The 12,318-nt window shown below is 40.6% G+C and overlaps 1 protein-coding gene across 8 annotated transcripts in view; it reads right to left on the bottom strand.

The window, feature by feature from the left end:
* The window catches only part of CELSR1 (cadherin EGF LAG seven-pass G-type receptor 1), a 219,262-nt gene that overhangs the window by 16,200 nt on the left and 190,744 nt on the right, over positions 1 to 12,318 (bottom strand). For 5 of the 8 annotated variants that reach the window (XM_040343638.1, XM_040343637.1, XM_040343635.1 and 2 more), the window contains exons 25-29: positions 10,110 to 10,284; positions 6,091 to 6,203; positions 4,296 to 4,375; positions 4,001 to 4,127; positions 998 to 1,132 (exon numbers count right to left, since the gene is read on the bottom strand). In XM_040343638.1, coding sequence (XP_040199572.1) covers positions 998 to 1,132; positions 4,001 to 4,127; positions 4,296 to 4,375; positions 6,091 to 6,203; positions 10,110 to 10,284 — 630 coding nt within the window. The remainder of the gene's footprint in view (positions 1 to 997; positions 1,133 to 4,000; positions 4,128 to 4,295; positions 4,376 to 6,090; positions 6,204 to 10,109; positions 10,285 to 12,318) is intronic. The other 3 variants (XM_040343639.1, XM_040343636.1, XM_040343634.1) reach the window with 1 other exon arrangement.

The raw sequence follows: 12,318 nt of genomic DNA on the forward strand, positions 1-12,318 counted from the left end.
TACTTGATAGAAATAAGAAATAAGCTGGGGCACACTTAAAGGCTAAGTTTGCCTTTTGGAACATGTTACACCCATATCCCCCCCTCGGTGTAACCCGCACCCACTGTCACAATTTAAGAACAGCGCGGCCATGTAGGGCTCTGCTCACACGGCTTCGTCATTAATTCACAGTTTTCTGTGAATGAACTACAGCTACCATTAACCACTGCGGCTGAAGGCTTGGAATGCTGAATAAACTGTGAGGGTGCTGATGAGCGCTCTCATAGTTCATTCACAAGCCCTGCTGTTTTTCAACAGACAGCCCTTTATGAAGGCATGGGCAGAAAGCTGCAGAACTTGTGTGAAGTAGGCAGACCATTGCACCATTGACCCACTGCTTATGGGTGCAACGCTTTCCAGGCTTCTGCAGGAAATTTTCAAAATGTGCATTTATTTTTTCTTAAAAGGTGAACTTCTCCTTTAAACATTTCCATTTTGTAGTCTATTGTAAAAACAAAGCATTTCACATTTTTAAAATGGACTAAATCACAAATGCTTGTGTTTTTATCAACAATTTCTTCATCTCCGTTATGCCACAAATTATGCCAAATCCTCATACGACAGAGAAAAAAAAAAAAATCGGAAGTGATGTCATGGGTTTTTGTTTTATTTTCGGACGACAACTGTACTGACTAAAACGAAAATCGTACGATCTGGTATCGTACAAGGAAAATTTTCGTGCATGTCCGATAAAAAAAATATATGAACTGTCATGATCGGCTCGCGGAAGCCCTGTACCAACGGTCCGATTATCGTACGATTCTTTCTCGGATGACATTTTTCGTACAATATTACTGGAATGCTCAAATATAACACAATAAATATTTACAAGATATGTGTACAACTGATTTTTCAAATTCTCATTTCAAAAACGTTCCAATTTAATGCCATAGAGCGCCTGTGGAGGGCAGCAGAGAGACACTAGAAAATGAACAGACAAATGTCAGACTGGACTTACTGGACTCACTGTTAGTAATGTGGCTCGTGTAGTATTTGTGTCATCTGCTAGGACTTTCTTTCCAGTAAAAGTATTCTTTAATTGTTTTCTCACTTCCTTGTTAAAGATGCAGTGGAAAAAGAAGATGAAAAGCCCCTGCAACAAATAAGAGGTCACATATATTTACTTTCCAATAGTTACACACTCATTCAACTTGAAGACTTAAATACAAAAACAATGACAATCACCAAATATGTGTGTATACACATGGGTTAAAAAAAATTGTAAAAGCAATGCACAGTGTACACACCGCTAGCAACCAAGATTCCATCTTCTTCATTATCTGACCACATTAGGATAACAAGAATTCGAGTGAAATCTGTTATTGGCTACTGGACTCCATACAGTCATTACATATTTTACTAATATAATATATATCTGCAGTAGCATGAATTCTTAATGGATATTAGTGATAGCCTACAGTATACTACAACCTACAAGTAAACGTCATATCTCACACTTGGCTATCTAAAGACCTAACAAATATATTCCCACTTCTCCAGTGCAGCACGTAGTTATCAGTATAAAGATCAGCAGAGGTCGGGGACAGTTTAGGAACATATATTACTGTTGCTGACAGAAACAGTCAGTGATAGGTAATTTAATGCTGTAGATGCAATTTAGCCAAAAGCTATTTAAAATATCTCACTAAAATCGGTAGGTATAGAGACTACAGTGACCTGACTAAGGAGAGGAGACACAGACACGCATCCCTATTATGTATTTCATTTTACAACTATCAATTTGTCTTTTTGACAAATTGTCTACAATATGGGACAATAATAGAGATCTCAAAAGCAAAAAATCTTTTGAACACACAATAATTGAAATCACTTGTCTAAACTTAGAAGAGACAGCCATTGAAAATAAGCCAATCAACCAGCACAGTTTAAAAAAAAAAGGACTTGGCACTCGTAAATTTTAGTGGATCAACAGATTAGAACACAGCAGATCGGCTCATGAAAACAGACTGGGACAAGTAAGAAGGCTGGCCGCAGGCCAGCCTGTATTTGTGGGAGGAGTCTGAGGGTACTTAAGACTCCCTCCCGGTCAGGGCTGGGTCGCCGTGGGTTTCTGGGCCCACCCACCCATTCCCTCAGCTTTTCATATATTCTCATTGTACTTTTCTTATTCAGGGTATGCCCTCTTTCCGGCGTACCTACCAGCGGGCCAAAAGCCACAATCCAGGCCATTGGTCATTGGGGTTATCGCATCCCTTACTCAAAGACTCTGATTACAATTACTAGTAGAACAGATCTGCCATTATTGGTACATCTCTGATGAACTAATACAAGTTTAATATATATAACTAATAATGTTACCAGCAATTAAATGTCTAGCTTATCTGCCTAAACTATTTTAGGAATACAGCTCAGTGGTTATCAATTTAGTAACTAAAGGGCCCCTCAAGTGCAGCCTCTCACATGTCCAAGGGGCTGCATAATAACTTGGTTTTAAAAAAATGTGTTGCAATAACATAGTATAAAATGTTCTACCACACGTTACTAGTGTGTTACCAGTACCACGTAATGGAACTGACCAATCAGAAGGTGTGGGATGTCTAGGTACACACAGAGCTGGCTCAGGAGCAGGCCTGCATGAGTGCCCCTATAGCAATCGGCAGGAGGAGCCAGAACACCAGCGGGGGACCCAAGAAGGAGGATCAGGGCTGGTCTGTGCAAAACCATTACACAGGGAAGGCAAGTATAATATGTTTGTTATTAAAAAAAATAAAGGTGTTTACAATCACTTTAACTGCGTCCATGTTGGGATTTGGCCATGCATCAGGAGCCGTTGCTTATTTCAGGAGCCAATGATAATCGCAAACAATGATATAAATAGCATTTGTAATTATTAAAGCGGGGGTTCACCCTAAAAATAAAAAAAAACACAGTTTAATCGCGTAGTTAAGTTTCAGACTGCCCGCGAGGAGTAGGCGTTCCTAGGCAGAGGGGAACATGATTGACGGCCGGCTATGGCGCGTCACGCTTCCCGAAAATAGTCGAAGTAGGACTTGGCTCTTCACGGCGCCTGCGCAGTCAGCTCCTAGTCTGTGCGCAGGCACCGTATAGCGCCGTGAAGAGCCGAGTCCTACTTCGGCTATTTTCGGGAAGCGTGACGCGCTATAGCCGGCCGTCAATCATGTTCCCCTCTGAATAGGAACGCCCATTCCCCGCGGGGAGTCTGAAACTTAACTACGCGATTAAACGGAGTACGGCGCAAAAAATAAAAATAAAGGCATACTGTAGCTCACGCTAGTATGCTGGATTTAATGGTAGAAACTTGTTTTTAAGGGTGAACCACCGCTTTAAGCTATCTAAGGCATTTTCTAAGAAGAAAAGAATGGAAAGAAACAAGCATTGTAACTGCTTCCAAGCATGAAGCAGTTGCTGCATACACTGCCAATACGGCTACCCACATCTACAGGTGTTTTTACAAACTTCACATAAAAGCAAATGTTTCCAGGTTTACATAAAAGGTCATAATAAGAATAATAAAATAAAATGGTTTTAAAATGTATGTCCAAGTTTTTATGAAGGACATGAGAGGGGGTGTTATAAAGCTGTGGAAAATAAAATAGGGTGATAGGAGGTAGCAGAATAGAGACAAAGTATATAGGAACCAACATTTCAAATCTTGGCCTGGGCAAGACTTAAGGCACGGCAAGATAAATATAAATACTGAATGCGGGTCTGCCAGTGGCAACATTATTAATGCCATCAATATTTAAGTAAGAGGTGCTACTTCTAAGTAAAGTGGGAAATCTGATGCGGTGCTAAGGTTATAATGTCTCTGAAGTAGGAGAGGAGGATGTACTACATACACGGTCAATTCTCCTATTGAATTAAGTGATACGATTAATTTTTTTTTATTTTTTTTTAGAATAACAGTGTAAATAACATTTCTTCCTCAATATAGTTCACGCTACAGATATGTTGTTTTATGTTAATGAAGATAGTTTACCTGCATACAGCTGAAGATGGCAAAGAGGTAGTGAAATGTCATAACATCGCTGTTGACTGCCATAAGCCCCAATAACCAGGTGGTAGTGACTAGAAGCAGTAATAGGAATGCTGTTCTCAGTGTAGAGCTAAAGGTCAGAATAAAATCCTGGGTTAGAGATGTGCATATTATATTACAATGGCAGAAAGAAACAGTCCAGTAAACAGTTAGCAATAAGCAGTGTTTTTTTTGCCATATAACATTTTAGGTAAAGTGTTAAGATTGTTAAAAAAAATTAAAATAAATTCAAACTTACAGGACTCCAGTTTTCTCAAACATCCGTTGCCTTCGCCCGCAAGAGTTTTTCACAGCCAGTACAAAGATGATTATATTTATCTGTAATGAAATGGTACATAACAGCAAATGTAACACTTATTACTGAAAACACTATTACCCCATTCAAGACTGTTATTCCATCTTAATAAATCGGTGGAAACATCACCAAGATCATATCCAGGAGCCCCTTTCATGTTCATTTTGGAGAAAAAATCTCTCATGAGCACAGATGCCCATACAGTATACAAGCCATTTGTTTCTGTATCGGGAGCTGCATGAAGGCAGCATATGTTAGTCAATAGAGATAAAGCAGCTGAACACACTCACTCATATCGGAGTTTGACAGAATCGTCCACAGTCTGCAGCACCAACGCGGGCTAACTGCATGCAGCTCCTCGCTGTTCTGGATACATAAACAATCAGCTCTTGCATGCCTCTGTCCCCATGTCAATGAGCATTTATGTCCCATTCACACCCAGCTTAACAGAACCCCGCATTTCTGCACACTTTTTTGGTGCGTTTTCTCATATTACACATATAAGGCAGCCCATTCCCTTGAATAAGCTGCCCTATGCACAACAAACCATGACAAAGGATCTCAAGAACCTTTTTGGGCATGGAGTGGTGTGCTTTTTTCCAATGTGCCTTATAATTTTGTACTGCATTTGGCGCACAGCAAAATCCGCTTCTGTTAAAGCGTTTGTTACCCAACAAAAAAGAAAAAGGATTCTGCTTCTTTAAAGCATGTTATACAGCGCAGTGCCATGTAATTTGGGCCCCTGTAACACCTGGCTGATCCTGCCAGTTTCTGATGCTTTCCTACTTAAGGCCTCATTCACATCTGAGCGATTTTCTGCTTGAAGCTTGTAGCTCAAAAAACGCTCAAGCCAAATCCCATTCATTTCAATGACCCCCGATTACATCTGAGCATTCTGTCGCCTAAAGCAAAATGCCTGTCGCCCAAAAAAGTATACGAGCTTCTTTTTGACAGATTACAAGCATTTTTTTGCCTATAGACTACAATAGAAACACCTGACTTAACCGTTATAACAGCAAGATCTTCTCTTCTCTCCCTAGTGCTTTCTATTGGCCAAGCAAAAATGCCTGAAGCTATAAAACGCATGTAATGCACTTCTAAAAAGCTTAAAAAAAAAAAGAAAGCGCTTGTAAAAAGTTGCAAACAAGCTTAAAAATAAATGCCAAAAAAAAAAAAAAAAAAAAAGCGCCAGTAAATCCATATGCTCAGGTGTGAATGGAGCCTAAAGGGCAGTTTGCCCATCTCTTTCAAATCCTAGCAATGCGAATTTTTAAGCCACTGGCTTCATTTCTGCTTTGGCAGCCACTGTTCCCAATCCCTGCTCCTTCTCCAAACACTCATTATTATACCCACTATCCTACCTAATGGCAAGTCTTTACCTCTAAAATCTGTCCATCCTCTCCCCAGTGTCACATTCATCACACACAGCATGGAACCACATTTGTACCCATTTTTGCTCTTCTATACGTTAATGGTTAAATACTAATGCATATGAATATGCTGTACACCTGTAGGCATATATAAAACACAAATATCTTCTAGGGTAAATGTTGGCGTTTCCTCCACAGTGCACTTTCCATGTGTCAGAGATTTTATTACATCCCTGCTGTGCCCAGACAGGCAAATTTTTTTGTTGGCGTATTAAATTCTAAGTTTGAAATCAGTAAATTACATGGTTTGAATTTCCTCACTTGTCACTGCAACGTTCTGTATTTTCACACAGCAGATCAACACTTACAGCAACTACAATGCCAATCGGACCAGCAAAACTCCAGATTAGAGTGTCATGAACTGAAAGCCAGCAGAAGTCAGGGTTTCCATACCCCTGAGGATCCAAACCTACAGCAAGACCTGACAAAAAAAAAAGCAAAAAAGTGAAGCATTATAAGCTGCATCGCACTCAAACCATAATTATATAATAGTAATAGATACAGTATATGTAAAGAATTCTTCAAACTCTTTGTGCAATCCTTACACTCTACTACTCTACAATCCATTATTCTTGTCTTGATTCTACGGTGTGGCTTATAAATTGATTGCCATGCCTCAGGATTGTAGCAATGCTTGGAAATAAAAGCACGCCAATATCTTTTTTTGCCCCTCTGATGTATGCAACACTATGACATCAATTGGTTCTGGTGTTTCTTAATTGTGATACTAGTAATACAGTGTGCATGTATACATACATAGTTCTTTTAAGGGGACAGCAAATTTACACTGTTATACAATCTGTACAATCACTACTTTACATTGTAACAAAGTGTAATTTCTTCAGTGTTGTCACATGAAAAGATAGAATAAAATATTTACAAAAATGCGAGGGGTGTACTCACTTATGTGAGATATATTGTCTGTGTGTGTTTGTGTATTTTTTTTATTTTTGTGATGGAATAGAATATCTGTCTGCTTTTACTTTGTCCTTTCCTGCAAGTCAGCACCTGTGCAATTATGTTTATTTCTCAAAAGTAAAAAAAAAAAGTTGGTCTTCTAAACAAAAATATATTCAGCACAGTATCTCTAAACAATTTCATTTCAATACTTAATTTGTTTAACCCCATCGCATATATATATTACACACACACACACACACACACACACACACACACACACACACATATATATATACACACACACCTACATACATATACATACTTGCGTTTGTGCTGCACAGTGTGCTCCCAGCGCAGAGAACTGGGAAGCCTGATTCCCGATCACCTGATCACTGCGATAGCCCCCATTTGACTGATGAGTCACTATTCAGCCTGCCCCAGTGTCCATACAACATGAACCAGCTTAGCTCCCAGACACTGCTCTGAACAACTAGTGTGGCTTTGCTGCTATATGCGTTACGACCAAATAATGGGCTTCCTCAGTAGCCTACTGGACAAGCTGGTCCATGTGATATGAAGGAGACTGCTGATCAGATGTACACGTGTTTATATGATGCGCATACCATAGTACAGAGTGATTTTTTTAAAGCGACAAGATATAGTGCAGCGGTTGAAAAAAATGCAACAGTTTAAAGAGTACCGACACTGGACTGTGTATTACAGGGTCAATCTAATTTGGTAATATTTACAACTTTATCAACACATTTCAATTTTGGAATATTATTTCTATAAAATATTATTTAAAGCGATATTAAAAGACAAGTTTGGTTTAAAAAAAAAACAACATATAGTTACCTGCTCTGTGCAGCCGTTTTGCACAGAGCAGCCTCAAACCTCCTCTTCTTGGGTCCCCCCTTCAGCGCTACAGGCCCCTCCCTCCTCCTGAGTGCCCTCAAAGCAAACAGCTTACTATGGGAGCACCCGAGCAGGCTCGAACCTAAGCCGCTGCTCTGTGTGTCCATTTAAACACGGAGATGTGGCTCGGCCCCAGCCCCCCTCTCTCTTTCCCCCAATGTGGAGGGAGAGCCTAGGCTCCCATGCACATCACTGGATCTAGATTGAGCTCAAGTATTAGGGGGGGTATGCTGCACACAGAAGGTTTTACCTTAATGAATAGCATGCATGCAAGGTGCTTCAATAAAGGTTTGTCTGCATGGTGTGCTTGGCCTTTTAATAAGAAAGGTCAGCACACTTTCTGACTACTTCTGCCCAATTCCAAACGCACAGGGGTTTGTAAGAGCCATCAGACAGGGTGTATGTCCCTCCTCTGAATATTCAGCTGTGTGTGTTGTGTGAAAAGACATACATAGCAGGAGGTCAGACTGTGCAAGCTATTCACAGAATAGACAGTCACATAGGTAAGAAATACCTCCAGCAGGTCACCTGCTGGCTGCAAGTGATAAATTTCATATGTCAATTATTACATATTTACTTGATTAAAAAGCTACATAGCACCAACATTAATATTTTTGTCCTAAATGTAACAAATAAAGAAAACATACCATGCTGTAGTAAATAGTATACAATACTGGATGATAACCAATTAGTTTTCAGATTTTATTTTTCTTAAGAAGCAAAGACAATAACAGAACCTAGTTATTATGGGAACAGCATTTACTGCAGCTTTTATAAATGAATCTCTATAATCATATCAGGTGTTCATATGTTCCCCGAACAGTAAACTATTACATGATTTTCACTCTACTCCGAGGCATTCATAGAACAGAGATGATCCTTTTTGCAAATAATACAGTCAGGCACCATCATTCAGCAACACGCTAACAAAGTTATGTAAACCCTCAGCCTATGTTCCCAGGCATTAAATCAACATAAAATATGTTTTTTTAACAGCCGATGCTGTATACGCAGATTTCTCCCAGAGGATCAAATACAGGGCAAGTATGCAGGTGACAGAAACAACTAAAGTGTGTTAACAAAACTTAAAATAAAAAAAAGTGCACCAGTTACCCAGAGGAGCCACACAGGTTTCAGCTTTCATATGAAGACAAGAGAGGTAATGTCTAACTGCTCCCCTTTTGTAAATCAGCTCACATAACCCCTGATGACTGGAGCAGAGAAGGCGGGTGACACATCCATGTCCTCTCATTTTCTGCAGAGAGGACAAGGACAGAGTATGGGTGGCAGGGAGTAAACTGACTCTGCTATCTGCTTACACCAAGCACCCTCGGAGCTGAGGAATAAGTCCCGTTCTGTTTCTTTAGTAGACCCCCATCTTACCCAGCCATTGGCGGATGTAAAGGGACACGAGTACATTTACACTTATCAGCCCACAGTGATGAATGGACCTTCCGATTAGGTCCATCTGAAAAACTGAGAACAGCTGTGTAAAAGGGGCTTTATAGTTTCTTGTATACTCTGGGCAATGAAATGCTGTGTGATTGTGCAGTTATGAATCAAACCTGTCACAATATGAAAAATGGTGTATGCAATGTGAACGGAAGTGGTTCCAATGTCTAAAGTTTTTTTACCTTAATGCATTCTCTGCATTAAAAAAAATCTTCACTCTAGAAAGGAAAAATTAAAATGTCAGCAGCTACAAATACTGTAGCTGCTGACTTTTAATAAAAGGACACTTGCCTGTCCAGGGATTCAGCACCGTCCTCACCCAGGCCAGTTCATTGTCAGTCTTCAGGTCGCCAGAGCCAGCCCGTTTACTGTGGGAAGCCAGGTGAGACGCCTTGCAGCCTCACCAAGTACCCACTCCCTCCCACCAAAAATCGAATGTGCCAAACATGTAGGGGTGAAGGAGTGAGGACATAAAGTGAAACTTCCCCTTTTGGGCACTGTCAGTGCTGCCCCCCCCCCCCCCAAAAAAAAGAGTTCTTTATTGATCCAGCACTATGCATGCCCTGCTGCTGGTGTTTTTTCCCCTTCTTCCTGGTGTTAAGTGCTTTGCGGATAGCACCAGTGTGTCTTCTCCGTGCTGTGTGCGTGTCTCTATTGACACACACAGCCAGGCTTGGAACCAAGCCCGCACGTCTGCTCCCATAGTAAGCAACTTGATATGGGGGCAGTCACAGAAGAGGATGGGGGACCCCAGAAGAGAAGGTTTGAGGCCTCTCTCTGCATTATTGTTTACTATAAAAAAAAAAAAAAGATTTTACAATCACTTTAAAAAGTTTTTTATTGTAAGAACTGTGGGTATCTTACTGCTGACTAACTCAATGTTATAGCCATAGGGAGGACATGTGCTTCTACAAAAGACAACTGATAAAATAATATAGACATTAGTTGACCCATAATAATGACACATTACCAACTCAGGTGTTTTATGCAGGTTGCCTGTTAACATGATTCAAAATAACAGCTCATTATAATATAGTTAAAGCTGCAATAGGCAACGTACCTGTAATGATGGCAGGTATACCATAGCCAACTACATAGTAGAAGCGCATATGACCTGTGTCAATGTTTCGGACTTCCGTCAGCATGCGGTAAATGTGGAGACCTTCTACAAACATCCAAGCAAAGGTGCTCATGTAGAAGTAGTGGAGGAGGATGGCAATTACTGTGCAGACAAACTGGACAAGGACAAAAAAACAGGTGAGACTGCTGATCGGAACATACAGAAGTGTTTCAGATGAGGGACAGCGCTAACAATCTTTGCTGCACAGTAATTCTATGAGATTTTAATGCAGCTTTTTTTTTAAATTAAAATCACATTACAAGGTTGATCAACACTGCAATACTCTGTGCTCAGTTGGAGTATTAGGCTGGCCATACATTATACAATTTTCTTGTACAACTTTGCTTTAGATTTACCAAAACCATATAATATAAGGTCAAGCCTAAACACTTTAAATTTGTATGCAACCAGGCAGAACCTTCACTACATAAGAAAATTGTATGTTGTATGGCCAGCTTAAAATGGGTTTTATTTTAGCCTGCACTGGGCAGTTCTTGAGGTGGTGTGTGAGGTGGGACTATCAGAGTACTGAAATAGACAAGCCAGTGTTGTAGGAGCTTGATCATGAGGAGCTGTGCATGGCTAAGAAACACCTGGCCATATTTGACCTACACTGGACCACAGCTTATTTTCAGAAATAGTACTGTACTTGCTTACAACTCCAAACAAATACGTATCATTTCTTTATTTTTCTGTCAATACTATTCATATGCTTTCAAGTTGTAATGCTCTTGCTTGCAAAATGGGGGGGATGTTATGAAGCAATAACACAATTAATTGCCTCAGTCCACTCTGTTCATGAATGATTATGCCGCTCCCTAATACAGTATTGTTAGCGGAACGTTCATAAATCAGGCGGTGTACCAAGCAGTCATGAATTATGTCAGCCCCAGCATTCCAGTTCTTTCTTGAGCTTACTGGTGCATGACGTGTCAGGCAGCCTCTCAAGTGCAGGTACACTAATGATTAATTGTCTACCACATTGCCAGTACATCTTATGGTACCACTGCCTGATGTGAGGAAACATTTTCTTGTGAAAACATCGGCCATTACTTCAGAAGCTGAGCATATGCGCTATATTTAATTATTAATCGGGATAACAAGAAAACAATATAAAAAACAAACCTTTCTATGATCCTTAAAGTGGATGTATACCCAGTAAAGTGAACAGCCTCAGATGATACACAGAGATGATCAAAATCTCCCTAAATACGTTTTACATGCACATTGCAGTTTTCGGCTTTATACATTTTTTAGAATGTGCACATCTTGTTAGAGATTTCCTCTTCCTGTTCAGCACTGGCAGTGGATTATTGGCATATAACCAAGAGAGCTGATTAGGTAAAGGCACCCCCCTCCCCCTCCACATAGGCAAAGAAGGAATGTGCAGAGATGTGCTATGACAAGACAAGCTCTCTGCTAATCGACACAAATTTCAAGCTGGTTTTATCTTGGTTGACTAGGACTAGAACTTAATGCTTTGGAGAGAGACAATAAAACACTACAGATGTATGTGTTTAGGTCAGATTTCATGAAATCAGGTTTACATCCACTTTAACTGAAAAACGTTTGAATTCAATAAAAAAGTATCTTTTACCAGAAACAGAACTAGGGGCTAGATTCTCATAGATCAGCGTATCTACGAGCGGGGCGTAGCGTATGCCATTAACACTACGCCGCCGCAACTTACTGGAGCAAGTGTCGTATTCTCCAAGCACTTGCTCCGTAATTTGCGGCGGCGTAGTCTAAATGGCCCGGCGTATCCCCGCGTAAATCAAAGGGGGCAACTTGTATTTAAATTAAGCGCGCCCCTGTGCCGAACGAACTGCGCATGCGCCGGCCTTAAACGTAGGCCACTGCGCATGCTCCGTAGTACGCCGCAAATACATTGGTTGCGACGTGAACGGAATTAACGCACAGCCCTATTCGCGAAGAAGTTACGTAAACAACGTAAAAACCCGACGCTGTCCCGACGGCCATACTTAACATGGCATACGGCGGACCGACGTAAGGTTACCCCTCATTTAGCAGGGGTAACCTTACGCTTACGGAAACAAGGTAAACTATGGCGAAGCGGCGCAAAAACGTTCGGGAATCGGCGTATTCGTCTCATTTGCATATGAGACGCTGAAATCGACGTAAAAGCCAC

This window comes from Rana temporaria, chromosome 3, assembly GCF_905171775.1.
Source record: "Rana temporaria chromosome 3, aRanTem1.1, whole genome shotgun sequence".
NCBI lineage: Eukaryota > Metazoa > Chordata > Amphibia > Anura > Ranidae > Rana > Rana temporaria.